Genomic DNA, 27,148 nt, shown 5'->3' on the forward strand with positions numbered 1-27,148 from the left:
ACACAATAAGCATGCCTACTTCATTGTTTTCACACTGTATTTGAAAGCACTAGGAGTTGGAGTGCAGATGTTACCTTTGGTCCAGGTACAGCTCTTCCAGGAGGGCCTGGCATTCCAAGACGTCCTGGCACCCCAGGTTCTCCCTGCAGTGAAGGAAGGAGAGCAAAAACAATGGATTTTTCTGCAAGTAGCATGAGCATATCTCAGAGAAAACATCTGTGTGGCAGTTTATCATATTCCATTAAAATTCTATTAGAAGTCTCAATATTTTATCGATACACTATGTTAAGTGAAATCTAGCCATTGCAGAACTGATAAACAGTATAGTTCTGATTTCTCAATGGAAATGAGATTCCTCTCAGTCACTGAATAAATGTATATTATTAGAATTCCTTTTCTTAGGGCATTCTAGACTTGGTCCAGCACTCAAGGCTTCCTGCCCAGCTGTGTAGGTGTACAAGAAAACATTTATTTTTTGTCAGAAAAGATTTTTTAAATAGTCCTTTCGGTGTACTTTATTACCTCTTTTTATTTTTCTTCTTATGTGGAAATACTATTGTGTGAATTAATAATAAAAGACTTAATAAGAAACCAGAGGAGAAACCTCTCACTTTCAGTGAGTAGTGAGAATTCAAACTCCACATCCTTAAAAGAATATCAGTCATGAGTCTGATCAGTGTAAGGGAAAATAAAGTCCCGTTACATGTGTATATGCTAGACACCATATTGCCTTCCCAAATATTTCAGCATAAAATGCCAGTATTAGTGCCCCATAACTTTTTCCAAGTCACTGGGGAAACAGTATGGTGAAAGTAAAGTTTTTTAAAAATGCTTCTAGATGTTTATAGTGATCATAGTGTGTCTTGCTAAGAGAAACCTTAGCTGAACTTTGTTTTTTTTTGTTAGTTCTTAAGAAGCAAGTTAATTCTAGGCAAGTTGTTCCTGCGATCTGCAACAAAGCACAGTTTTGTGGGGCTGTTTTACACACATAACATGATAATGAACATACTTTAGCTCCTGCAGGCCCAGGCACTCCTGTTGGTCCTGTTAATCCACGTATTCCTCTCTGGCCTTGATCTCCCTACAGAAATGGAGAAGACATGTCACATGTACCAAAATATTAAGAACATGTAGTTGATGTAATGTCTTGGACAATGACTCCAGCAACTCCCAGTGTCGTTATTTCATAGGATACAGATAGTGACATGAGAAACCATAATTACTTTTCCATCAGTGGATCAGTACAGAGGACCAGTACAAGAGCCAGAACCCAAAAGATTGATTCAGTTATTCCTACTAATCGAAGCAGTAGTTCCAGCAAAAGATTTACCTCTTAATGAACTTCTTGGACCAGACACTATCATTGGTACTGGACATTGTGAGCCAGTGACACTGTACTGCCGTTACTTTTTTTTTTTTTTTTGTGAAAAAGATGTCCCAGATGGTCTTTTATTAACTTCATTATTTAAAAAGTTGGTTTAGGCTGAGGCTGAAACAAATTCTGCAGCTAGTCGCTTTTAGAAACACTCGTTAACCTATTTTTTTGAGATGTATTTTTTCATTACTTGTGTTAGACTAAAAAAGAGAAGATATTGACAAACCTATTTGTGGAGCCTTACAATTCTGAATGTCACCTGTAGTAAGACATTCTCACCTTCTCCCCCTGTATTCCAACCCCTGGAGCACCTTCAGGGCCTCTAAGACCAGGTAATCCTGGTTCACCCTGGAATGAAAAAATTAAAGCACTGTTTCAGAGAACTAAATACACATGGTGCAAAATTAACTCTATATTCATTTGAATAAGCTCATTAAAATCAAAGACTTTTAAAAATCAATGGCAAAATTTCCACTGATGTCACTGGGCCCAGGATTTTCTTCCCATAAGCAACCACTGTAAAACTGTAGGTGGAATTCATGAAGTAGCATGTTTTCTAAGTAATGACTGAACACTGAGTATGGAATTTTGAACTATATAGGTATCTCATTCTGGGAAAATACTATGATCAGAAGGCTACAAAAGGTTGCCTGTAGCCTTTGCTGTGATCTTCCTTCTCAGCTGAAGGGATTTTAGTGGGTTAAAAAAGCCAACAACTGTAAACAAGATAATAGACAATGACCACCACCACCCCCCGAAAAAAAGAAGAAGAAAAGGTTTCCCTAAAAACGTATGTTTGAAAGAGAATTTTTTCACCAAAAATGTGCTACATTTCCACTTGTTCATGAACACCACTTATTCTCTTCTCTCTTCTAGGTTTGGATATCAGCACAGGGTAAACAGTAGGAATGTTTGAAGGGAAGCAAGAAGGCTCCAGAAAGAGATGAACCAACCTTCTGTCCAGGTGCTCCATCTTCTCCTGGAAGGCCAGGCAGACCTGCAAGTCCTGAAAGGCCTGGCTCACCCTAACATCAATAAAAAGCAAGTCTTTCTATTAAATACAGGCTTGATACTATTCTTTTGCTGAATCAAGGAAATTTATTTTAAAAAGGCTACTAAACTGTATGTATATTTATAGCAAACACTTACGCATATGAACCAAAATCCTGCATTTTTTAAAATACTGACAACTCCCATTTATTACTAACAAGGGAAGAAATGTCTGATTGTTCTAACTGTGCATTATATCTAGACAAATAATATTATTAGCTGTTAATGCTCCAGTTAATTCTTAAAAAATAATAATATCATAATTTCATTAAGTGGTAGCTTTAAAAGTAATAGGAAGATCCAACTGTGATTTGATGATGGGCATTTTGATGGTGCATATCAATGTGAATGTGAATCTATTAATGGCATTGGCCTATTTATATAAGGTTCAAAATCCTGACCTAGTTTTAGATGAATTAGGGTCATTTGGGATCAAATGGATTCACTCAGTGTTACCATAGTTTGAGAAATGAAATCAAGTAATGAAGCAGTTTATTTCCTTTTCCAACCCCCATCCCAAATCCCTAAGTAACAAACAAAAAAGCAAACTCAGGAGAGACCTTTGCCTTTCTACTGCCATGGAAGTGCATTTTCACCTACTCCCCTATTTTATGTTAATCTGGCTGTTAGTGACATAGGGACTGGTTAATATCTTGGTCACTTCAGCACTGAGATAATCTGGTTACAGCTTCCTCTCTGTTCCAAGCAAATGCTTCTTCTGTCTAATAGCACAGCTTGCTTCCCGTACAAATGTGTGAGGGTGTAGCTGTGGCTCTGTTTACACCATATCATTTTGTGTGAAGAGGGAAGGAACAGTACAATAACCACTGTTCTGTGCTTTTTTCACCAGCTCAGGTTGTAGTTTAGTTTATGCTGGGGACTGCCATTTCTGACAGATGTTTAATATTTTGGATCATTGTCTGGACAAACGTGTAGGTGAGGTGTGTGCCACACTGATCTGAACATGGGCTAGGTACATCAAAAGTTTCAGTCACAATAAATATTCCTACTTTTGTGCAGAACTAGTGTATATTAAATGTTTCAATTTCTGGAGGTTACTGAAAGTCTATGTTGAAAATTATAAAGACTAAAAGCCTAAGGTTCATCTCTAAACCTATTTTCAAGTGCCTACAGAAAGGACACTCAAAACCCAAAATTTTTCAAATCCAAATAAATAAATAAAACAATTCCTCTATTAACAATGTACCTTAGAACCAGGTTCTCCAACACCTCTTTCTCCTGGCACTCCAGTTTCTCCTGGCAAGCCTTGTTCGCCCTTAAGTAGAAATTATTATTAAGAGCTTTGTCATGGAGAAATAGAAAAGCAAATTTTTTGTTGGTTATATTTAAGGAAAGATTAAATAAAGATATTACCTTTAGTATAATGTCTTAAACCCTTGGTCACAAAGACTGATAATCTCCAGGTCCCTAAGTATATTTTGAGCTGTCACCGAAAAGTTGTTGGTGGAAACGATTAATGCTGTAAATCTATAATTTTATGTCCCTGTGAATGTTTCACACCAAAGTTTCAGCTGCAAAGCTAACTTCCATAAACAGTTTGCCCTTCTCTTTCTTTATACCGGTAGTAAAGCATGTCCTGTAATCACTTCAAATGTAAGAGGCGATCTCTGATGCTCCAAAATACTTTACCTGGTATGGACCTTTGACCCACTTACACTTCTAGTTACTTTAGACCATGCCTGAAGGCATTCGGAACTTCATCTGACACCTCTTTTCAGAAATCACTTTAAATCTGCATTCCAAACGCTTGAAGGTTGACTTCTTTTATTTACAGTTCTGGCTTGTGCTAATCAGTCAAGGCTAAATTATTTTGACAGTTTTCCTTCAGCAGTGGTAATCTTCATTACACCTTGGACCATTCTTAACTGCTTAACATTCTTAACCTTAACATTCTTAACTGCTAGATACAGTAAATTCACAAAGTCAGATGAGGCAACAGGCAGCAGAATTAACATGGAAGGCAGCTAATCTGTAAGGTATACATGTATTTTTCTGGAATAAGGAACTGCACTGAGAATAAAAGATGCTCTTGAAATGGAAAATAATTTCCTGCAATAAGTCAATTTTTAGATTGGTGTTCAGCACTTTAACAAGCATAAGGATAGAGACAGACCACTTCTTAATCAAAAAACTTAACAGTAAAAACAGCACAGGAACTTGTACTTCAGAAAATTCTCTAACCTTTGGTCCAGGTAGTCCCTGTCCTGGTGGCCCTCTGGAGCCGGGTGGTCCTTTTGGGCCCTCCACTCCCTGAAAAGATTATATAATTAATTATTAAAAATAAAGTATATTCTGTTACTAGACATTTAACTGTCGGGTGAGGGGAAAGTGAAAACCACACCTTCTCTCCTTGAATTCCGATTCCAGGTAATCCTATTGGCCCAGGTAAACCAGGAGGACCAAATTCACCCTGGCAAATGAAGTGCAGTTAAACAGCTGTATAAAAATACAGAAACAATCTGGCATATCTCTTGTGCTAGTGCATGTTGACTTAACCACTTCATAAGTCAATGAAGCTGGGGATCTGACCTTATATCTTTCATATATGCATTTATTCCCTGCTGGTTCCATTGTTGCAAACAAGTGCTAGTCTATTTTTCCAGTTCTAAACCTTGATTTTCGCACAGAATCAGATGATTTTTGTAAAATTTCCTATTCTAATATAAAGAGATGTTCAAATAGGTTCATAGAATTTCTTGGGCATAAATGTCTACAAGATACCTTATTGTGTAGGGTCTTTTGTGTTGCCTCATTACACCTTTTATAGTGAATGTCAACCCTGTACTATGTAGATTTATTGTCACTTTGCTAATCCCCTGGTGTATTTACTGCTCACCTTTTCACCTTTTATGCTGATGCCTGGAAGTCCACGAGGGCCTTTTGGTCCATCAAAACCACGGTCTCCCTACAAGAAAAAAATAATGCAGTGTTAACTATAGAAACACACAGCTGTTCTCTCTGAAGTAACTAGAGACACTGTTTGCTCTGTTATCATGAAAACCAAAATGAGAAGAACCAGAAAGCAGTGCCTGGTTCTGCTTTCCAGGATACCAAAGAGGTCTTCACAAATGGGCTTGCTCTGCAATTTGAAATTGCTGATGAAAATGCTGAACAAACTTCTTTTTATCTTTCTGCCCACTTTGATTGTTTTGGGTCCTGTCCTGCTTCCCCTCAAATCAATGACAAAACCATAACTGATTTATATGTCAGCAGGGCTAAGTTCCGAGACTAACTGAAGGCTGAATTCTGCTTATTTGTCTCATGGGTTAAAGTGTTGTAATGAGGATCTGTCTCTCAGTAAGAATTTTGCCAGAATAAAGACCAGGTCAAACTGTCTTGTTTGTAGAGGTGTATTTGTAAATGTCATTGGCCTAAATGTTTATTTACAATACAGTGGTCTTGGTGAAAATGCAGGTTATACTAACATGGAGAAGAATATTGTGCTTTCTTGTATTTCAATTAATAAAACAAGTAAAGACTGGTAGTTAGCTTATGCAAATTGTCACAGAATCACCCAAGCCAATGAAGTTATATGCCCCCGACAGGCTTTTTGTCTCCCTACTAACCAGTTCCATCACTTCACCTTTGACTGAAAACAGTCATGTGGATTTCTCTTAAAAGGAACATTCCTTACTCCTGATGGTTTAGAACACTTGCTTTCATTTTGCATTTTGCTGAATTGTGAACTTCTAGCAAAAAAGTTCTGCTGAAAGAAAGCAACTGTACACTTTGTCTTAGATTAACAAATCACCTGCTTTAAAGGCATTTAAAACTGTACAGCTGACATACTTGGCAGCCATAAACAGGATTAGAGATATGTGTAGACTCTGTTTATACAATTTCAATTGTATAATTGTTTATACAATTTTCAATTGTTCAACAGTTTCAGTTAGACTATGCATTATTCCATACTTGTGCATTGCTCCTCTGCACAACTTATTAGTTGTCATGTTTCTTCCCACATGTATTGGTATTTCAGCATCAATGCAGTGATTTCTAAATATACTTCCTTCAAATTCTTTTTTCTTTTCATGGATAAGATCTGCTAAACAAATACAAGCCATCAAAGTGAGACTAGATAATTTATATAATTCATCATAAAATATATACTGGGTGTTTGAAGAGATAACGTTGCTAGCAGCAGTCAAATTTAAATCCAGCTGACTGCAGTCAGCTAAGCAAAAATTGTAAAATTGGTTTTTAGAAAAGGGACAATTGGGGCCTGCATCTGTGAAATACTTTTTTATTGTTTTCTCAACCAAAATTGCCTTGGTGGGTGAATAAAAATGAGTGGACCTATTGCACAGATGTGTGGGAGAGAGGAACTCATTGGTTACCAGGTTTGAGGCTGTATCTGATAACATTGCTAAAACTATGCTAAAAGGGAAGAATTCACCACATATACTTAGGGTGGTCTGGGTGTCAAGAAGCCCTCTAGGAGGATTTTGTGCAATCTAGTGAATCTTACTAGTTCAGGATCATTTTTTTTATAATAACTACTCATCCAGTGCAACTCCCAGGGAGACAGTTAAGAATTATGTTCCACTTGAAACAGTAATAATCAGGTAAAAGTCGCATAGAAGGCCACAGAGAGTATCTGTCTCAGGACAGACACTGGAAATTAGGAGACTCTCAGGGAATCTCAGCATCTACACTATTGTTTCACTAAAGCCATTTAGCTCCTGTGCAAGCTGTGCCACTTGTTGCTGTAACCAAAGGCCCAAGTGACAGCCCAAGCTGAGCTGGTTTTCAGCAGACAGCAACAGGAGCTAGTAGGAGGAGGTTTAGTGAGTCCATCCTTGTAAGCGCAGCTACTGCCTGTCATTACTTTCCGCTTTATCTGCAAAACAGGAACAGCAGTTTCCTTTTCCCACAAACTGAATCCAGCCTTTTGCTAAAATGCATAAGCCAGTAGCTGAGGTATTATAAAGCTTAGAAACCTGTCTTTCATGAGAGAAAAGGTACCCACATATAAGGATTTAGAAATAAGCAACAATAAAAAGACAATTTTTTTTGTTTAAGGAGTCACTTTTATAATAGTTTATGTAAAGCCAGATGCTAGGGGCTGTTTTAAAATTACAGCTGGAATTCTTTCCAGGCTTAGATCCTGCAAATGAAGTGTCAGGGCAATTAAATATCAACTTTACAGGCCAAAAAGTCTACCTCTGCCTAGAGGTTGTGTTTGAACCAACTGAATTCTCTGACGCTATAGTAGATTAATTGATACCAAATTTTATTATTAAATTACAAGCAAATTTCTCAGATTCCCTTGTCTGCTATGGACTTGTTTTGGCATGCACTTGTTTAATGGCACTGCTCTGCCCTTAGAACCCTTTGGCTGCTGTACCTTTGCTCCTGGAAGCCCTTCTCCTGGTGAACCTCGTTCTCCTTGAATACCTTGTGGTCCTTGAGGCCCCTGTTAATGTAAGTTTAAAATGGTCCAGAATTATTCAAATCAAAACCAGCATGTTCAGTGTCATTGTAGGTTATAAGCATGTCTTTGGATGTTGATGTGTAGTTATAACCTGTTAAAAATAATACAGTAATATGATATTCACAGTGAGTCAGTGACAAGCATTCTGGCCTGCAGCAATAACAAGGCAGACAGTATTACTTTTCTGGTTGCTTACAAATCACAGATTATGTAGCTGAAATTGATTTTCCTTACACTTTTGACATCTTCACTCCCTAAACTTTAGTTTGGTTCACAGATAGTTACTAATCATTATTAATGTTTCAGTGTAATTACAAGAGAGGAAAAACCAGAGTAAAGACCATGCACAATGATACTGAAGAAAATCTAGCTATACAAAGTTTTGATGGCAATTGATGAAGAGAATAACAGCACATTTTTTCTTTTTGAAAGCAGATCTGATAGGAGCATGAGGGGCAAGTAAAACAACTAAAAACTTTCATTAAATGCAGGTCCTAAACCTCTCCATTTTGAGCCTGTTTCGCAATGTTTTCCTGCATCTGCTTTTTTTTTTTCTTCTCTATTTCTTGAGATTGCACATACATCAGAGAATGGCAGTAGATTAGGCTCTGCTTAACCTAAATGTACTTTAAAATGGTTCTGTATATGGCTTTAGAACTAAGTCTATTTCCTAGGTAAAGCTAACTGCACTGCATTCAGCCATAAAAAGGAAAGTCTTTTGTGGCAAATAAATTAAAAAAAAACACAAAACCACACACAAACTTTTAAAAATCAATTTCTCATGTCATATCAATACAGACATCATGGCTAACAAAGATGTACATCCCCTGTTCATCCACAAAGCAGCTCTTTCTCTATGCTGTTATTGAAGAGACCCATGAAGCATCACTGCACAAGTCTGACTGACTGTCACCACTGGTCTTATTAGTAGTACTCTGTTGCTGTGTGCTCTTTAACAAGAACTCGCTTCTCTTTAAGTGTATTTTCAAGCAGGCTTGAGATCGGTTAGTTGAGTGATGAAACCATCTTTGTTTTGGAAGCACCTCCTTTGAAATAATTGTTACAAATCTTCCCTTGTCAATGGGCAAAAGCTACTTCTGAAAAAAAATGAACAATATTCACTTTGTGGTTGTACCAGAGTTCTTTCATCCAGGTGACAAGAATCATAGAATCATCAAGGTTGGAAAAGAACTTCAAGATCATCTGGTCCAACCATCACCCTACTACCAATGTCACCCACTAAACCATGTCCCTAAACAATTGAGTCTTCTGCTGTATTGTAAGTAGCTCAGCAAAAGGTCATGTCTGACACTTTGAAAAAAGGGACTATAAAACTGGCATACTGATTTTCTGAATTATCACATAGATTAACTTTTTTTTATCAGAAAGAGGAAGGGAAAAGCCTTCAGGTCCAAACCTGCTATAAATTCTGGAAGTCAAAAATTTTTTAATTTCTTCCTCTGTTATCTTTAGTAAAGGCAATAATGGTCAGATTATGTTATCTGGTACCATTTCTACAACCTGAATGTCTTGATGTAGGCTGTTTCATGACAGTTTCTAATGTGTCAGTAGTTTAAATTAATCTCTCCCTCAAAGCTTGTACTAATGTTCTAATGATACTGAAAAGCATTCAACTTCAAAGTCATCATATTTGGATTTGAATCTATCGGGGACAGATTTATGTAAATATTTATTTGGTTTTGCACAAGGTGTCATTTTTTCATAGCTAGTATGAGACTAAGATTCTTAGAAAAGTTAAGGAATTGGACACATTTTCAGTTTATTAAGGGAACTGAAAGTCAGACAATGTAGTGTGTATGATAGTGAGAACTAGTGGACAATAAAAAGAGCATCATTTAACATACACATATCTCTTTTAATAGGGAAACACTATCTTCTAGTAGGGTGAAGTCCCACTTCTCCCTCACCAAATAAAAAACAGACATACCAGAATTCCTGGCTCACCAACTCCAGGTGGGCCAGCAGGGCCTGGTCTTCCTGTCAAACCGATGTCACCCTTCAAACAAAGATGTATTTTGAAAATGATTGATTTAGATATTTGTATATCTAGCATATAACAACTCACCAGACAGTCTGTCTGAAATATGTGAAGTAGGAGAATACAGGAATGGCAGAGAAAACCTGACTGTCACCTCAAAACCTGAAACTAACGCAACATTCAAGAAGCAACAGACATTGAACTGGTGCATTTTCACAGCCATTAGGGGACAGCCTCATTTCTGCATTTAGGAGAACATAATGTTGAATCTAAAGGATTAATTATTCCCATCATATTCCTTGTACATTATGTAAGTTAAAGTACTTTTCCAAGAAGTATGTATTTCTATCTTAGTGTTTCTTTTTTCCTTATGCTCACCCTAACCAAGAAGCCTGTTTTTCACAGAATAATTTTTGTTTAAGGCTACGTATGCATTTTTATTCAGCTATACGCTCCTTAGTATGGCTTACATAAACCATAAAAACTATTGTAAAAAAAATACTTTAAAGTACATACTTCAAATGTACTTTTTTTTTCTTTTTTTTTTTTTTTTCCCCAAACAGTTCTGATCAACATACAAAATACATCTCCAGTACCACAAAAAAATAACCATCTGGGGGTTTGAAGTCTCATATACCTTAAAGTGTATTATCTCAGCTGTCTCAGTCTTTGTTCTTGTCCTACAATACACATAATACAGAAGAAGACAAGGGCTTGTACCTTTGGGCCTGGTAGTCCTATTCCAGTCTCTCCAGGTAAGCCTGGTGGCCCCGGGAGACCTCTTTCACCCTTTCAAAAGAATGGAAAAAGAAACAATTCTGCACATAAATCGGTGTCTAATGAAATTAGTTTAACTCAGTTTGTTGTAAAAGAACAGTTTTTGAAGTTTATTTTTTGTACATCCTGAATTTCAGACCATTGGAATTGTCTTACACATTACTTCATCTCTCTTTCAGTGCTTCAAAATTCCCTTTATTAAGAGCATAGATTTTCCTGTACAAAGTGATACCAGGCAAAAATGGAAGAATGCTTTGCTTCATGTGGGATATGAGTTTTTCCCACCCAACTGCTGTATGACTCACTGTTAGCCAGTAGGCATTCTAAATATGGTGCAAAAGGAGATACCAAAAGAGATATCAAAAGAGATAATGTCCTTTCTAAAGTAGAGAGAAAGCAAGGTAGCATATAAAACTGGTATATTTTGCATTAACAGGTATTGCGATATTTGATTTCAAAATAAGTAATAGCATTCGTTTTCAAGTTTTTCTCGAAACACTCATTTTTAGTAGCTGGAGAACCCCTTAGCCTTGGCTGAAGTATTCAGCTTAAGGTTTGTCTGAGAAGCAAAGTGTAACTGTAATCTCTCTTAATGAAGTTAAAACAGTCCCCATAATTGTGTGTAATATTCAGGGATATATGAGTCTTCTGTTAAACTAGTATGATAAAGATACCAGGTTATTACAGAACCACAGAATGAAGTCATCGCTATTGGTATACCCAGAATTTACAAAGAGGAAAGTAAGAAGTACCCCCAGCAAATCTTAACAACTTAATAGACATAAATCCTGTTTATGAAACAAATGGAAGAAAAGATATTTACAGAGGGGACTGGATCTTCCAGTGAAACGTGTGATTTCTGGGGCCCACCTTCATTCAGAGGGCCTGCTGCAAGACTATGTCCTGAGTTGCACTCATCCTGATGACTTTCAGATATCTTCTGCTGAGCATCAGTAAACAATGAGATTACTAATTTTTAACTATAGAATTCTTGAGAATGTATAGTTCCAAGAGAAGGCTTTATATTTGAGATCCCTAACGGAATTACTGATTGGCACTTAGGGAAAAATAGTTTTAAATTGAAAACTGAACAAATGCAATACTACACTGCTGCTAAGTAATATTCTGTGATGCAGCCATATTTTAACTGTTTATGAGAGAGGAACAGTTTGATTTGGACCTGAATCCAACATAAAGAACAAATTAATACCTTTCTTAGGAACTTAGAATACAAAGAGTATATGATTTACTAGCAATATCACATTCAGATGCATCCCCTACAAAAAGGATATGGGCTATAAAATTAAAAGCATTATTGTTGTGAGGATGTGTTAAGATGCCTCTTAATGTTAAGAAAGAGAAGAAATAATGCAATTCTTGCCTTTGATCCTTGCAGGCCTTCAGGCCCTTGATCTCCAGCTTGTCCTGGTGGACCCTATTAAAACAGGTGTAGTTTTAATGAGATTTTTCAAGGTTTCAGAACAATGGCAATTTGGAAAACAATCTCTCATTTGCTATAGCCTATACGAAAATACAAGTTACAAACATTTCAGAACTGAAGCTATGCTGTCTGGTGCACGTGTAGGTTCAGTTACTCTGGTTCGTGGGAGAGATGATTTGGCTCTACCTCTACTTCAATACAATAAAAAGTAATCTATTGTGAAGATTTACTGAAGCATGTATTATGGGCTAAGCTTCTTGGCTTTCAGCCAGAATATTGGGATGAAAAGAGAATAAAGTGTTCCCATGTACTTCTGTGAGATAATGGAATAGTTAGACACTGAATGGGAAATTAGTTATTTTATTTTTTATGGAACTGAATTTGCTGTGATATTTGAGACTAAATAAAGTATGAGGGTGATTTAGTTGTCTAGACTGCTCCTCCAAATTGTTAATGTTGCTGTTTAAGAAGATAGATTTTGGATGCCATGAGGTCAGTGGCTCAAGAATTCTGTGAAAGTTGTGGCCTGGTATCGTTTCAGAGCTTTGAATTTTACATTTTACATTTGAATTTTTACATTTTTTCTGTTCTTATCATTTCTTCTTTATTTATTTATTTACCTGGAGTCCTCTTGTTCCTCTGGGGCCAACTGGACCTTCAGGACCCTAAAAGGCAAGTAAAAAAAAGGGACACTTTTCTGTATATTTAAATTTGGTCAAAATCATTTATGTAACTTTTTATTAAGGTATCTGATTTAGATAACTTAATACTAAAAAAAAAAAAAAAAAGTCAAGAGAAGCTCAGCACCAGCTCCTTTTAAGTGGGCTGTGGGACTGTGGTAATCAGAATACAGAGTAAGAATGAACAGAGTTAATTGTCAAGGATTCATAGTCCAGGATTAAATTCTTTTTCATTGAAAATATTCACAGTGATTATACACCAAATATTAAAGATTGGTGTTGTAGTTAAAAAACCTTTGTTTCATTTTCATCTCTCATTCCCCCTGACTACTGCTACTGCAAGACTTCTCCTGTCTCTGTTAAAGTCAAGTAGAGTTTTACCATTGTTACAAGCAGGTTTAGGCTTGAGCCTTAAGAAGTACCACATTAAAATACAGATGGAACTGAGAAAATTACTGAAAGTGGTATCCTTGCTCACTTTAACTTTTTCAAACTGTCCATTCTAATTTCCCTCAGCTTTAAAAATTGATATTTGCCTTAAATCTGTCATCATGGTTGTTATTCCGGGAGTTGTATTTTCTTCTGTATTTTACTTGTGTTTCCTGAAAGCCTAACAATTTTGTGGCTACTTACTCTGTCTCCTTTTATCCCTGGGATTCCACATTCACCTCTTTCACCCTTAAAAGGAAAAGGAATAAATATTTATTCCCTTATAGAATACACAGTATATAGAGCACATCATCCTTATTCATTGGGTGCCTTAATTAAAACTCATGACCTAAATGTTATTATTTTCATGACATATTACAGCAATCATGATGTAAGTTCATTGGGGAAGGGAAACATATTCCACTAGAGCTTGTGCAGCACTTGGTAAAGCGATGTCATTGTTCATCACAAGTATTCACTCGAAATATGGCAATAGACTTAATAAATAATAATCAAATTTTGATACAAGCAGTTTTGACTAAAAGTGATACCTTCTCTCCTTTATACCCAGATTTCCCCTAGGAAAAAGAAAAAAGCAAAGCAGTTTGTAAGGATATATAACCCAAATGAACAGCATTTCAGGTTCTAATGAAGAGTTACAGGATCTCTCATAAACATTGCAATATGACTGTAAATACTACTTCTACTGGTCATGATAGATGTTTTTATATGTGTGTACAAATCTTAGAAAGCACCATTTGTCTGGGATTTTGATTATGTAATAGCAGATCAACTAGAATTAATATTTCCATCATAGCGAGAAGCGTTCTAAAATAAGAAAGCAAGAAAAAAGTCACTAAATAATAAGAATGTATTGAATAAATATGAATAAACAAAGCAGAGCGATTAGTACATGAATGAATTCAGTCAGGCACTAAGGGTCTAGTACTGTACTTACTCCTATATGTATTTTTTTCAACTTTTTCATTACTATTACACTTTGGAACCCGTATTTGCCAAATAGAAAACTGAAACTGACCCATGAAGATGCAGGCAGAGTGTCAACTTCTGTAATGTTCGTAGATTATTATATCAAAGCTTTCCTCTCTTTTTAGGATGAACTATGTATTATTAGAGAGTATTTCTAGATCACTCTTACAGGTAGGAGTTATTCCCTCTCTTTAAGCAATGATAGTGTTTTCAGCTTTTTTAGCGTTAATGAGTCATTAGCTGGTAAACCAGAATTGAAACAAAAATGTTTTGCCTTTTTTTAATGTGCCATTTTTTATCTTGAAGTAAATCAACCCAGCTCATTGGAGAAAAAGGGGAAAAGTATTTTTTTTTTTTTACCTCTATTCCATCTCGTCCTGGGATTCCATTAAGACCCGACTCTCCCTGTGAGTAATCCAACATCAAGATCAGTGAAATCAGGAAAAGATAATATTTTCTGGATGAGCTGAATAGGTATCTCAGTGTAGTACAGGAAGCGTACCAACTCCTTTTTACTCTCTGATGATTTTATGTTAGATGTAAGACACTTTTTGTAAGGAATCTTTTTCTTTACTATAGTGAATAGGGGTAGATTAAGTTTAAATAAATTATTAGATGGAAAATACATGGGCACTATTGGCTTAGTATTTCCATATTAACAAAGTTACCAAATCTTTTCCCCAAATCTGAAAACTGCATCACCTTTGCTCCTTTCAGGCCGGGAGCTCCATCATCCCCAGTGCGACCCTTTTTACCCTGAAAGTAACAAAATAAAATTCTTATGTTAGTCACATAATTTTATTTCACAATATATAGACTATATATTTCTGTTGCTTCCTATAGATTTACTTTTAAAACATCTCTGTATTTACCATAGCCTTGAAATTAAATTTCTGGGAGCAGCAAGACTGGCTCAATAGACAACAGTTTTTCTCAAAAAAAAAAATTGGGTTCAGGTACTTTCCTAAAAACTACCAACAATGAAATAAATCTTGTTTTGTACTGTGTATCAATTATTCAACAAAAAGAAAATGAGAAATGACAGCTACTTACAGCAGGGCCAGGAAGACCTCTCTCCCCCTTTTCACAGTTACATATGGCAGCCTGTGGACACTTTGAATGAAAATAGTAAATCCAAATCAGTACGTTTTAATAAAGAGAGAAAAAACACTTGAACATTACTTATAAATTCCTGAATAGCTACTGTGAATGCACCAGAAATGATCAGAAACCTGTTATATTTACATGTTTTACAGAAAGTTTTTAGCCATCAGTTTACCAGTCACGAAGAATGTGGCCTCTGTGCTCCAGCCAAAAATCCATATTATTCCTACTCCTGAAATTTCAGTCATCTTGATAATGGCTTTACCTCCAAACTCCTCACAAGGTCAGTTTATTAGTATGATGAGTGTCTCTGATTATTGGTCTGTTTTCATTAGTAGTCTGTGTAGAGATAGCCAAGACAATGCAGTAAGAAAACATCTATTACTCTTTTTACCTTTATTCCACTGCATGTAGAATAAATTATAGTCTATCTCCAGATTGATTTATAAATGAAAGATGTAATGGATGGATATTTTTTTCTAGTTAATGCTGTTCATTGTAATAGTTTTTATTTTTTTTATTTTATTTTTCCTTTTTCTTTCATCTCTGCGGTCATGTGCTCCAGTCAAATATTGTGGTACATAGTTACATGATTTTTATCTGTGATTTTTTTTTAATCTGTTATATAATACAGAATGTGTACAGCTTCTGGGGTATTTTTTGGCAGAAGAATAGAGAATGTTGTTTTTATTTTTGGTTTTATTATTTCTTAAACATCCACTCAGTTTGGAGGCATCTGGTAGTGAAGGGCTTAAACACCATTCTTGTCTAAATATCCCAGTGCTTAGTAATGTGTCTTCCAAGGGTAACACTGAATGGCATGCTACTTATTTATTTTGAAGGAGAAAAATCAACACAACAGTGAAAATTAAAATGCTTCAAGGTGACAAACACTTAAAATATATAAAAGTTTCCTTGGGCTGCTCATCAGAATGGTCTTTCCCTGAGATGACTATAACTTAAGTAGGACTAAAATGTTTAAAAGAAAAGTTAATTTTATTTTACCACAAAATGGCAGCCAGACCTACCAGTGCCTACAGACAGGGTGACACAGTGTGGAGAAACTGGAAAAGTGCAGTGGTGGAACTTTATTCCAATTTCTTCCTTTTCTTTAACTCTTTATCATAGGAAGGTCATTAAGGGCTAGAGCTGCACCACATTCAACTCAATGTCATGTTTTCTTATCCACTGAGTTTGTTGGATGGCTTTCTGAGATATATCAGCAAATTCTCACTAACCTTAATACTCACACATTGTTCTTTCTCAACTTTGAGAATAAGGAGAAAAAGTAAATGAATTAAGGATAGCAAATTAAAGCTCTGTTGTGCAAATACAAAAGCATGTAGTTTTACTTGAGGACAATTCCATTGGAGTCCATATATTACTAACCCACCATTCTAACAGCTTTCTTGAATTTTATGTTTAATATAATAGTAAATGTCTATGGGAACATACTAAGCAGGAGTGCTGTATGGGAAAAAATACTTACCGCTTCCTCAGACAGATCTTTCTATGAGGACAGATATTGGAAACAACATTAGAAACTTAATGTCATAATCCAGCTCTACAGGAAGAACAATGATAGATATAAAAAATAATTCTTTCAGCAGTTAATTAAATTAAGCAAATAACATATTAAGTAACATTAATTAAGTTTTAATTAATGAGAAAAACATTAAAGTAATTTTAATAATTTCATTTCCTATTATAGATTGTTGACTGCACAAATCACCCACTCTTTGTCCAGCCATAGCTTGCTACAATTACAGTGGTAAACAGACCTGAAACAACAGTTAGCTAGGTATATGGGAACAACACACTCAGGGACTGTGCTGTTTCCAAAGTGCTGAATAGCAGCAGCCCCCTAGTATGAGTGAATGGTACATATTCTACACTTGAGAAAACGTCAGATGCTCTTCTGATTGTGCCTAACTGTGTGTGTACAAAACGTGAACAGTAATAGCTTAGAAAAGATTTGACTTTCAGCATATTTCTCTTTGACAGTCATCATCAAATTAGGTCTGTTGTTTTTTATAAAATCTGTACAGCTGAAACACCCAGACGTAATGCATTCCTCCAGCCTTTCACAACTGATGTGGTCCCTTGAGAGTACATAAACGTGGTGAGGAATGGCAATGTAATACAAATATCTAAAATCCACATATATGCACATAAAATTATGCCAAAACAATTATTTAAAACAGACGTCATTAAAACAGATTTGATAAAGTGTGCTTAGTCACTTGAGGGGTGGTTGCTGTGTTACAGAATAGTAATGGTAATAGCAGAGAAGATAGGAAGGGTGATATGCAGGGAATCCAGTGCAGAATGGCAGGCTGTCAAAGTGAAGGACAGGCAGGAAGGCCAGATTGTATGCAAGCTCTAGGCCTGTATGAGATCACTCAGCTGTTGGTTTCACTACTAAAGTCTCCTGGTTGTTACTCATATTTTCTTTATGTATGGTCAAATCAGGACTTATCCACAGCTTCTGTCACCAGATTTATAGTAGCCTAGGCTAGAGCATGGCACTGTTCTCCACACTTGGCAAGGAATGTTTTTTATAAATCAAGCTTACACACAAAAAAGAGGCACCCAAGCAAAACTTCAAGCTCAATTTACACATTTCCTCTTAAATATGGGGTAGGTTTTCCATGAAAATTCACGTCTATGATCAAGTTCAGATTTGATCTGAATTGACATAAGGTCTACAATTTATTTTCACTTCTGCAAGAGTTGCATCTTTTTTGATACAACGTCACATTCCTGCTTGTCACAGAAGAAAGCATTAGGATGTCAAAATTCATTGTTTTAAGAAAGGAGCTTTAGAATACCTTTCTTAAGAGGAGAAAAAAAACTGATAAAAATAACTTCACAACAGGTCTCCTTGAGTCTAATTCAGTTCCAGGTTCAGTATTTTGGCTGGCAACCTGAACAAAGAGGAGAGAAAGGAAAACTACACTTTGACACAATGGTTTTATTAATAAGTGTATATTAGCGGGCTACTTCAGTATGTAAAAATAGTTTATAATGCTTTAATAGCATAAGCATTTCAAGATATTGGGAGTAAGAGTTTTTTTCACGTTCCTCTAGCCATTTGTAAATATTTCTCTGTACATACCATTTCTTTGAGAACCTTCTCCACAGTTCCTTTGTCCTGAAGGTTGAAAACGAACCTGGATGCTGGGATACTGGCCAGGAGCCGGAGCTTGGCAGCATTGCTAACCTCGTCAGCCACTCTGGTCATTCCCATTGTGAACAATACAATTCCTTGGTGTTTAGCATCAGCTGTAGCTGCAAAAATATCTGGGTTTCTTGGATGGTCGACTCCATCGGTGAAGAGCACGGCTAGTTTCACGCTACCTGGAGTCCCTTCAGTCATGTAGAGTTGTGTGAGGTTAGTAATAGCATAAGTTGTGTAGGTACCATGACCTATGTAGGTGATTGGAGCAATGTGGGATTTGAACACTTCAGGACCTTTCCAGTTACGGAAAGTTTGTTCTATGAAAACAGTGCTGCTGTACTGGAGTAAGGCCATCCTCCAGCTAAGGGTCCGTCCAGAACTAAGCTGCAGACCTTTCATTCTGTCTACTGTTTCCAGTACAAATTTTTTCTGCTGTTCGTGATTATAATCCTTAGCACTCTCGGAGCTGTCCAGTAAAAAAGCAATTTCCAGAATGCAGTCTTCATCTAGAATAAAAAGGTAGGAAGGTGAATGGAGTGTTTTCATACTAAATCTCCTTATACCCTTACCTTTCTGTGTATTTTAGGCTTCAAAAGCAGGAGTTCAGCTGTGGAAGTTTAAGAAAACATCTGTGATTCCAAGAGTGAGACCCTTGTGAAGGTAGAGCATATAGAGGCTGAGGAATTTGCTCCAGAGCAGATGCCCTGGGAATAAGAATCTAAAGGTGAGGTAATGTCATGGAATGTGGAATGTTGCAGTGGTGTTTATACATTCGATCTGTCCTCATGCTGGGTAGCAGGATTGGGGCTGGAAAGATGGGAGGGATCTTACTCACAAAAATGAGTATTATTGAATGAGACATTGGAACGTGATTTACAGAGGTAGGTTTCCATCCCTAACACTCACATATAGTGACATAAAAAATTCCAAGAGCAGGATCTGCACTGGTGTACACTGGAGAGTAATAATTTTCTGAACTACTGATGTATTACTCTGATAGAAATGCAGTTACAAAAGAAATAATTACAATAACATGCTACCAACCATATTAAAAAACAAAACAAAGCAAAAACAAGTAATCTCCTCTTATAAAATACACAAAAGGGGAGGGAGAGGAAAAGAGCAAAAAGATTGAAGTACAAAAATCAAGTGAAAACCTAGAATGAGGTGAGTCTGGCTGATTATAAGTAGTATGTTAGAGGGTGAGTTAGCCACATAGTCCTGAGTAAATGAATCAAGGAAAAGAACAACACCTATTTTAAAATGATAATACTCACCTTGATCACTTGGGCTGGGATATTTTTCTACAGTATTTGATAGAATGTGTTTAGGTTTGGGTCTTCTCAGTCCATAACTTTTTTCTTCTCTGAGATTTTCTGCTAAAAATTGATGTTGTTCAAGTATCCACAAAAGCCACCAGAGTCTGAAGAACATAATTTGTTTGGTTTCTGTTTCCTAAACAACATAAATAATAACACAGTAGTAGCTCAGCAGTACACAGACAATAAAAGTTCAGTTTTGCTTCGACAAGTTGCTTAATAGGCTGTTTTTTCAAATATTCCGTAAAAATGAGCTGGGTTTTATTTTCTTTAGGTAAGAGCTTCTCCAAAATATGTAATAAATAATAAGCAGAGACATATTGAAGTGATTTTCAGGCATAGTGCATATACTTAGAGCACTTGAGAGGCAGACATTTCATATACATATTCCAGTTTTCTCTCTTGCTGCCTGGTAGCGTTTGTAAAACTAGCACTTCTCAGAAACCGTAACCTTGGCTGTGCCCATGTGGATGCAGAGTGAACCCCAAGTGAACTTCACAGGGATGTTTTTTGAACTTGCTTTGCCCAGGGTTGGCACAGAAAGGAGAAGGAATAACAGAGGCAAACTCAAGTTTTTCCATTCTCTCTACTCAGGAACCCTCTACCACTGAGGGTCTCAGCCGTCCTACAGAGGAACAGTCATGGCCTGAGGTTGCTGTCCAGACATGAATGTACCTACTGTGCAACCCTGGGGCCCCAGAGTGCTGAGCCCAGGATTAAGAGCTACCTATAGACAGGACTTCTTCCTTCCGCAGCGACTGAGCTGTTTGTCCTGGGCTCACAGGCACACCCAGAGCTCACAGACCGGTAAGTCAGTACTGCCTCACTGACCTCTCCCTGCAAGCTCTTCCAGGTCAGCACAGTACATAGCAAAAGGGCAGCTCAGTGTCAAGAATAAACCCGCCAGGACCTGAGCATCTAAGAAAAGTCCCTAGCACAGCTGGGTCTGCAGGGCTTCTCATTTCCTGCTGGTTAGGGCAGGATTTGTGGTGCCCACGAACACAGAGAGGACAGAGGGGTCCTTACCTTGATGCTCCTAACCAAGAGGCTCTGCGGAGATGCAGGATGCCGCCCTCGGCTTGCTGGCAGTGGTGCTGTCCTGCCTGTGCTGGGCGCTCTGTGAGGAAAGGAGGGAGAAGTAGGTTTGCAAGCTCCTGTGAGAACTGATGTCATACGTAAGGAGGGGCCAGTAAAGGCAAGGAGAAAGGGGAGTCACAATAATTCTTACTCCCCCTTCTAGGCACCCACCCACACCTCTCCAGGCTATGAATATGTATCCCTGGTTTACACCCCATGCCCCTCCTCCTCCACCCTCCCCCCCACCATTTCCTCATACAAGTTTTCATGCATACCTGCACATGTATGGACGAGGACTGTTTGCACCCCAACACACTTCCCTACCCACCAGCCTACTCACATTCACTCTTTTCTCCCACCACCACCGCACACCTTTCCCTCCCATACTTCTGTGCATCTGTCATGCTTTGGCAAAGCAGCTTTTGATACCAGGTGTTGTGTTTTCAACATCATCACAGTGGTCCATGCCACTTTCAGACCTACGTGAATCTCCTTATAAAGAGGGATTCCTGTCACTTCTGTAATAGAAAGATTTGCAATGTCCCATGGACTGGGCCAAGTGAAATGTCAGTTACTGGTGAGAATACCCAGCATGACAAAGTCAAAAAAGACAGACCAATTAGAAAGCTGTACAGTTTCTCCAGGCTTGTCTGCCACACCTTCCAAAAACTCTAATAGAGACCAAGGACTCTGACACACAGTATGGTCCTTTGTAAAACTAAGCTAGGTGGCTGTGGATCCTGAAGGCGCTCTCTTCTACTGGTGATTGCAGCTTGTCACCTAATTCTTCAAATATCCTCAGAAAGCTTTTATGTTATAAATAAATCTACTAAACAAGTAGCTCTTCTCCACAGAAATACATTTTTTTGTGTCTTTTGGACCCATAATTTTCCACCTGTATGCACACAAAGAGGACCCAGTGCTAACCAGAGTCTTCCTTTCCTTTTTAAGAGTTCACCGGCTCAGCCCACATTCTGACAGTCACAAGCAAAGAGGCTAAGGGGATTTCCCTTGCTTCTACTGACACATTTAGATTTTGGTTTAGGCAAGAAATTAAAAAACATTTTTATGCCCTATAGGGAATACAAATAATATGGTGTTTAACTGAAATATAATAAATCTCACATAGCCCTTAAACCTTACTGAGAAAAAATCTAATTCTAGCAAGAAAAAGCATGTTAACTATGGTTGGGATTGTGTGCCTCCCATAAGCAAAACATTGTCATTCTTTCATTTTCACTGCTAATTCCTACCTTAAAACATAGCTGGCAAATAATTTCTTAATTAAATAACTATTCTGCTTGTATGTTTTGTAGCAAGTTCTTGGCTTCAGGATATTTCCTTTTATTTACGAATGATGTTCACCCTGAGGACAACTTTTTTTTTTTGGCCAGGTGCAACTTTAAAAGCTTACCGGGGCCTCCACATTTTATAGCTAGTTGTGTAGAATACATGGCATTATCCTGTCCAGAATTCCAGGTATGTAATTTACCATATAATACACTTCTCGACTTGCAGTCTTTTGAAGTTGTATGTTCTCAATACCTGCACTATTCTTGTGGTGACGTTCCGTCAAAACCTAAATAATGCCAATGTAAAGTATGGGTGCATTGATGATAACCCGAGATAACTTTTAAAACCAAAAATGAACAGTAAGCTTTTTTGCCTCATATACTACAAATTCTAACAAGTTTAACGTTTACCAATTTGACATTTTCATGGCATGACACCAAAAATATTTTTTAAATAAAATAAATGTCTTAAAAGCTATGATTAGGACTTTCATGCTGTCATTTAAATGTTATAGATTTATTGCTAGAATTTTATGAGCATCCAGTTCAATATTTTTGGAAAGATGAAAGTTTCGTATTTTATCTTGAAGAACTTAGACATTGGATGCTTCAGCATGCAATTAATTATATTTCTATTCCCTGACATGATTTGACCTCTCTTTTTTTGAGATGGCATTACAGATTTGCATACTTAGTTGACTGAATTAGGCTAAGCTACCTCAGCTCACAAAAACTTCCAGCAAAATGACAGTAGTTGGCACTAAGATTGTTAATCTTTGCAGGACTCGAAAGAAATGAATATAAAGGCTACTTTACAGTTGCATCAACTGAAGCTGAAGTCACAGATATTATTGCTACATATTCAGATCTTTGGATTTTTTCCATTACTGTTTGAAATCCAAGACTTGTCACCTCTTTGATCTTAGTATTTCAATCTGGGAAGTGAGGCATAACCATTTTGTCGAAGAATAAAGAGGTATATAAGAGCTATTTAAAAACAGCTAAATAGGCTATATTAAATCAAAAGAAATTCCTTATAATTTTAGAGCCATGATGAAAGACATAATGAGGAAAGATACACTCTTTCCACAAGTGAGTATATTTAACACTATCAAGAAAGGAGACCAAAGTGATGTTATGCCTATTTTTGTCTGCTGTTACCATTGTATATGGGTGGTGACAGCTTCAGGGCTCCATGAGGTTGCGCGGTCATTTTGAAGGGACACTGAATGAACAGCTGGGGCTAAGAGATGCCAGTTGCTGTGTATAGTGTGGCCTCTTGCACCAGCAACAGTCCTCACTGTCACTTCCAATGGACAAAAGTAGCAGCAAGCTTGAGTCTTCCAGACTTCTTACCTGGCTCTATTGCTTCCATCTGTTCCTTCTCCCTGTAAGCAGGTATGGCTCTTACAGCCTTGTCTAGCTCTACTGTGACCACTTAATCTACTGGTCAGCAAAATCCAGAACATTTTTGAGAAAGCCTTTGTTGTTTCTGTTAAGCTGGACTAGCTAATGTCTTCTACCGTGGTATCACATCACTAAAATGTGACATTGCCCTGACTCATTCTTCTTCAGCTGTCAACAGGCCTGCAACAGCACTGGGGACAGAAGTAACCATGAGCCAGCACAGTTAGCAAAATACCATATGAGTATTTCTATACACTAAAGGAATATTCAACCACCAGGGAGGCTAGTTTTTGAGAGCAACACGAAGCAGACAGAATGTTTCCTTTTTTCTCTGCCCTGATGGTAGTTTTTTGTCCCATCTTTGTCCCATTCTTGTCAAGAGCTTGACATGATGTTTCTGAAATATATTTCAACTTTTTTGCCACTTCAGTGTGAATAATGCACATATCTCATCTGCTGTGAACTGTTAAAAATATGCATGTTTCACACAGTCTTCTTCTAGTGTTTCATGGCCTCAAGATAGTCTTGACCATTTAACCTATGTATCATGCTGTAGTGGTATTCCAAGAGTATTTATTTCATTGTATTTTACACGTAAGTACATGACCACTGTGTTTAGAAAAAAAACCAAAAAACACAGAAAGCTACCTGACTTGAACTAGTGAAATAACAAAAGCATACCATTTACAATATTTTGAATTCTATTATTAAATATCAAGGTTATAAAGAATGTAGCTCACAGTCCTCTAAGTTGTATCACAAGCATGAATTTTAGGAAAAATAGTTCAAAAGTTCAAATACTCAGAGTAGTTGAAAAAGAAAATTAAAAAAAATCAAAACTAACTTTGCTGAAGGTTGCATCTGAAGAAAGATAAAATGGATGCCCATGTTTTTCCTTCTAATTGCAAAATGTGTTTTAGTGAATTTGACAGCTCAAGATTCAGGCTGAGTACATTAAGTCATGACAAATTGAGTTGAAGTTGCAAACTGTTGTGGCTGCAGTTTAAGAAAAATAATTTGGACATATATTTGTGACAAAAGCTGGTTTTTCTCTATGAAAAATTATGTCTTCATGGCACAGCCTTATGAAAACCTATTATGAAATCCTGGCATATGTGAAGGTAGTGGCAGAACTATTGCTTCTAGTGAAGCCAGGATTTATCTTTCCTTTTTAGTACAAATATTGAGCATCAAGTGTGAAAGATTTGGGCAAGTAGGCTGTATTGTGTTTTCATTTGAACTCGTCAGAGAAAATGCTGTAAGCAAGGTTTTTTGATGTCAAGGAGCTACTCTGTGTAGCTACCAACAAATTCTAACGACTCTTTGGGATTAGTCTGATAAACACAGCCTTTTCTTTTGCAGCTGGTATGAATTCATCTCCCTGTTTCCTCCTTCTTTTAATATAGTTCTTCTGCAGTTTTTCAGGAGGTACAGCTGGAAAACATACAGCTGTAATGAGGCATAGAAGGAGGGAGGCTGTCTTCAGTACTTTCCCATTTTATCTTTGTATATTATTACCAAAAGCTTACTATGAGCATAATCTGTGTGTAATATCAATGTTAGATTTTGTTTTGCAAATTTTCTGAGAGATATTTTCCACCTTACAGCCTGAATAAGTAAATACATGTATATGTAAGCAAGTTATTTTCAAAGTTTGTAGCATTCAGCCTAACAAAGCCATGAAAGAATATACATAAAACAGTATTGATATGTTTTTAACATACTGAATATTTGACTATTCATTTAATAATACTGAACATCTAACCAGATCAAGAATACTCTTAAAATGGAAACTAAATGGAATCTTAAAATATTTGATCTTCTGTGTCGGTACCGATGAAAAAGTACTTAGACAAGTAATTATGTTGGATTTGCTGTTGCATTTGTTACTTCTTATTGTAAAGTATATTTTGCACAAATATTTTCTTCTACCTGCCTTATATTCAACAGTGTGATACCTGTAGCTAGCCATACCAAACTCTTTTACACTATCCCTTTTTTAATGCAGTATTTACATTTTTTGGGGTGGAAGCTCATGTTTTCATAGAGTTTCAGTAAAAAGCAGCTGCTTTAATCACACTTAGCACATTTAGAGAAGACATTATCTGACAATTGGAAAAAGAATTACTCCGCTGGAAAAACGCTTAGCAAGTTAAAGCATGTTACTGTACATAGAGTATGTTGCAAATGAAAATGATAGAGTTGGTATAAAAAGGCAAGTTCTATACACTTCTAAAGTTGGAATCCTTTTAGCATTGGGAATAGGTTTTGTCTTTCACAGAGGTGATTATCTATAGCATTATAAGAAGACAAATATTTATCTTATAACTCTTATTGTCAGCATAACCCTAAACTCTTATAAATGCCATAATTTGCATCTTTTATTATGTGGCTTTTATTTAAAAATACTTACAAACATATGCATTAGACTCTCTGCACCCATTGCAACAGCCTTGCAGGCCCAGCAGCCCTCCGAGCCACCAGTGTGCTTTGTGCACCTTGGTAGCCCCCACTCCCCACCAGCCCTGCCCACCTACTCATCCCCTTGTTGCCCTTCGTGAGGTATCAGCCCATTTCTGCCATCTGTCAGGGTGCCTGACTGACAGCATGACCCCCAAGGTACACATTAACCTGCACCAGCATGCTGGGAAGCATCATTGGCAGTGCTGCTTCTGGGGTTTTAGAGGTTGTGGCCTGCCATGCTGGCTCCATGCTGGTAGCTAGACCTAAGCAGCAACAACGAGTTTTAAAATTGAAGCCTGATTGCCTGCTGCTGCCCAAGCAGAGTCTAAGCACAGCTGAAACTGCTGCAGCATCTCGGCGTACACATGGTTTGTCTGCTGAGGGCTCTTACCTGTGAAGGACTCTCAAGCTCAGGAAGCAGAAGGCTCTGTACCCTGAGGGGAAGATGTTCTTAGGAGCGGAGATAAACCATGTGAGGAACAAAAGGGCTTTCTGTAGTTGGGACTTGGTTATTATTGTAGAGTTGACTTGCTAAGTTACATAAATAACTGATAGGGCTGTAAGATCCTCAGCAGGAGTGAAGGAATACAATCAGCAACATGAAGCTGAGGGAGGCTGGCAGACAAGTAAGTAAATATTTTAAAATATTAACAAAAGAGCTGTAACACTTTGTGTGCAAGTATAGCAAGGATTTCTGAAGTGAAGAAAGGTATTTTTTTTTTTAGGCGAGACTAGACATACTGAAAATGCTAATAATTCTCTTTAAACAGCTACCAGCTTAAATGTATTTATGCTGTAATCTTTGGAATCTAGCCTACCAAAAACCTGAGTAGATCTCTATTTCTGGATCTGAGGACTACTGTAGGTATCAAGATATTAATGATGATGGGGTTTGTGTCAAAAATATTCTTATTTTCAGTAAGTTTTTTTTTAAATTTATATTTGTTAGGTTTGTAGCTATCCATGCTGAAGCTCTTGAATTCAAATAAATGTATTGAGCAAGTTGTAGATTTGTTAGTACCATACACTTAAGAAGATATTGATAAGGCTTTTCCTTGTGGTAAAATGATATATCCTCTTTTTTTTTAATAATACATAGAAACATGAAA

The 27,148-nt window shown here is 37.0% G+C and overlaps 1 protein-coding gene and 1 long non-coding RNA gene across 2 annotated transcripts in view; one reads left to right on the forward strand and one right to left on the reverse strand.

Moving 5' to 3' along the window:
• Window positions 1–22,432, forward strand: part of LOC308198522 — a 36,737-nt gene extending 14,305 nt beyond the window's left edge. Inside the window, exons 5-9 of the long non-coding RNA XR_013953979.1 lie at window positions 2,252–2,420; window positions 15,457–15,583; window positions 19,068–19,205; window positions 20,395–20,607; window positions 22,272–22,432. This is a non-coding gene — a long non-coding RNA (uncharacterized lncRNA). The remainder of the gene's footprint in view (window positions 1–2,251; window positions 2,421–15,456; window positions 15,584–19,067; window positions 19,206–20,394; window positions 20,608–22,271) is intronic.
• Window positions 1–26,542, reverse strand: part of LOC308198485 (uncharacterized protein) — a 40,156-nt gene extending 13,614 nt beyond the window's left edge. The window contains exons 1-24 of the mRNA XM_080600942.1: window positions 26,431–26,542; window positions 20,827–20,917; window positions 19,759–19,936; window positions 18,419–18,987; window positions 18,132–18,227; window positions 16,790–16,810; window positions 15,250–15,309; window positions 14,899–14,952; window positions 14,557–14,601; window positions 13,758–13,784; window positions 13,411–13,455; window positions 12,718–12,762; window positions 12,038–12,091; window positions 10,600–10,668; window positions 9,829–9,897; window positions 7,794–7,862; window positions 5,283–5,351; window positions 4,788–4,856; window positions 4,628–4,696; window positions 3,633–3,701; window positions 2,329–2,400; window positions 1,655–1,723; window positions 1,010–1,081; window positions 75–143 (exon numbers count right to left, since the gene is read on the reverse strand). Coding sequence (XP_080457068.1) covers window positions 75–143; window positions 1,010–1,081; window positions 1,655–1,723; window positions 2,329–2,400; window positions 3,633–3,701; window positions 4,628–4,696; window positions 4,788–4,856; window positions 5,283–5,351; window positions 7,794–7,862; window positions 9,829–9,897; window positions 10,600–10,668; window positions 12,038–12,091; window positions 12,718–12,762; window positions 13,411–13,455; window positions 13,758–13,784; window positions 14,557–14,601; window positions 14,899–14,952; window positions 15,250–15,309; window positions 16,790–16,810; window positions 18,132–18,227; window positions 18,419–18,987; window positions 19,759–19,915 — 1,938 coding nt within the window. The 5' untranslated portion in view covers window positions 19,916–19,936; window positions 20,827–20,917; window positions 26,431–26,542. The remainder of the gene's footprint in view (window positions 1–74; window positions 144–1,009; window positions 1,082–1,654; window positions 1,724–2,328; window positions 2,401–3,632; window positions 3,702–4,627; window positions 4,697–4,787; window positions 4,857–5,282; window positions 5,352–7,793; window positions 7,863–9,828; window positions 9,898–10,599; window positions 10,669–12,037; window positions 12,092–12,717; window positions 12,763–13,410; window positions 13,456–13,757; window positions 13,785–14,556; window positions 14,602–14,898; window positions 14,953–15,249; window positions 15,310–16,789; window positions 16,811–18,131; window positions 18,228–18,418; window positions 18,988–19,758; window positions 19,937–20,826; window positions 20,918–26,430) is intronic.
• Between the last annotated feature and the right edge of the window lie 606 nt (window positions 26,543–27,148).

This window comes from Anser brachyrhynchus (genome assembly GCF_964034855.1).
Source record: "Anser brachyrhynchus genome assembly, chromosome: 7".
In the NCBI taxonomy this organism is placed as follows: domain Eukaryota; kingdom Metazoa; phylum Chordata; class Aves; order Anseriformes; family Anatidae; genus Anser; species Anser brachyrhynchus.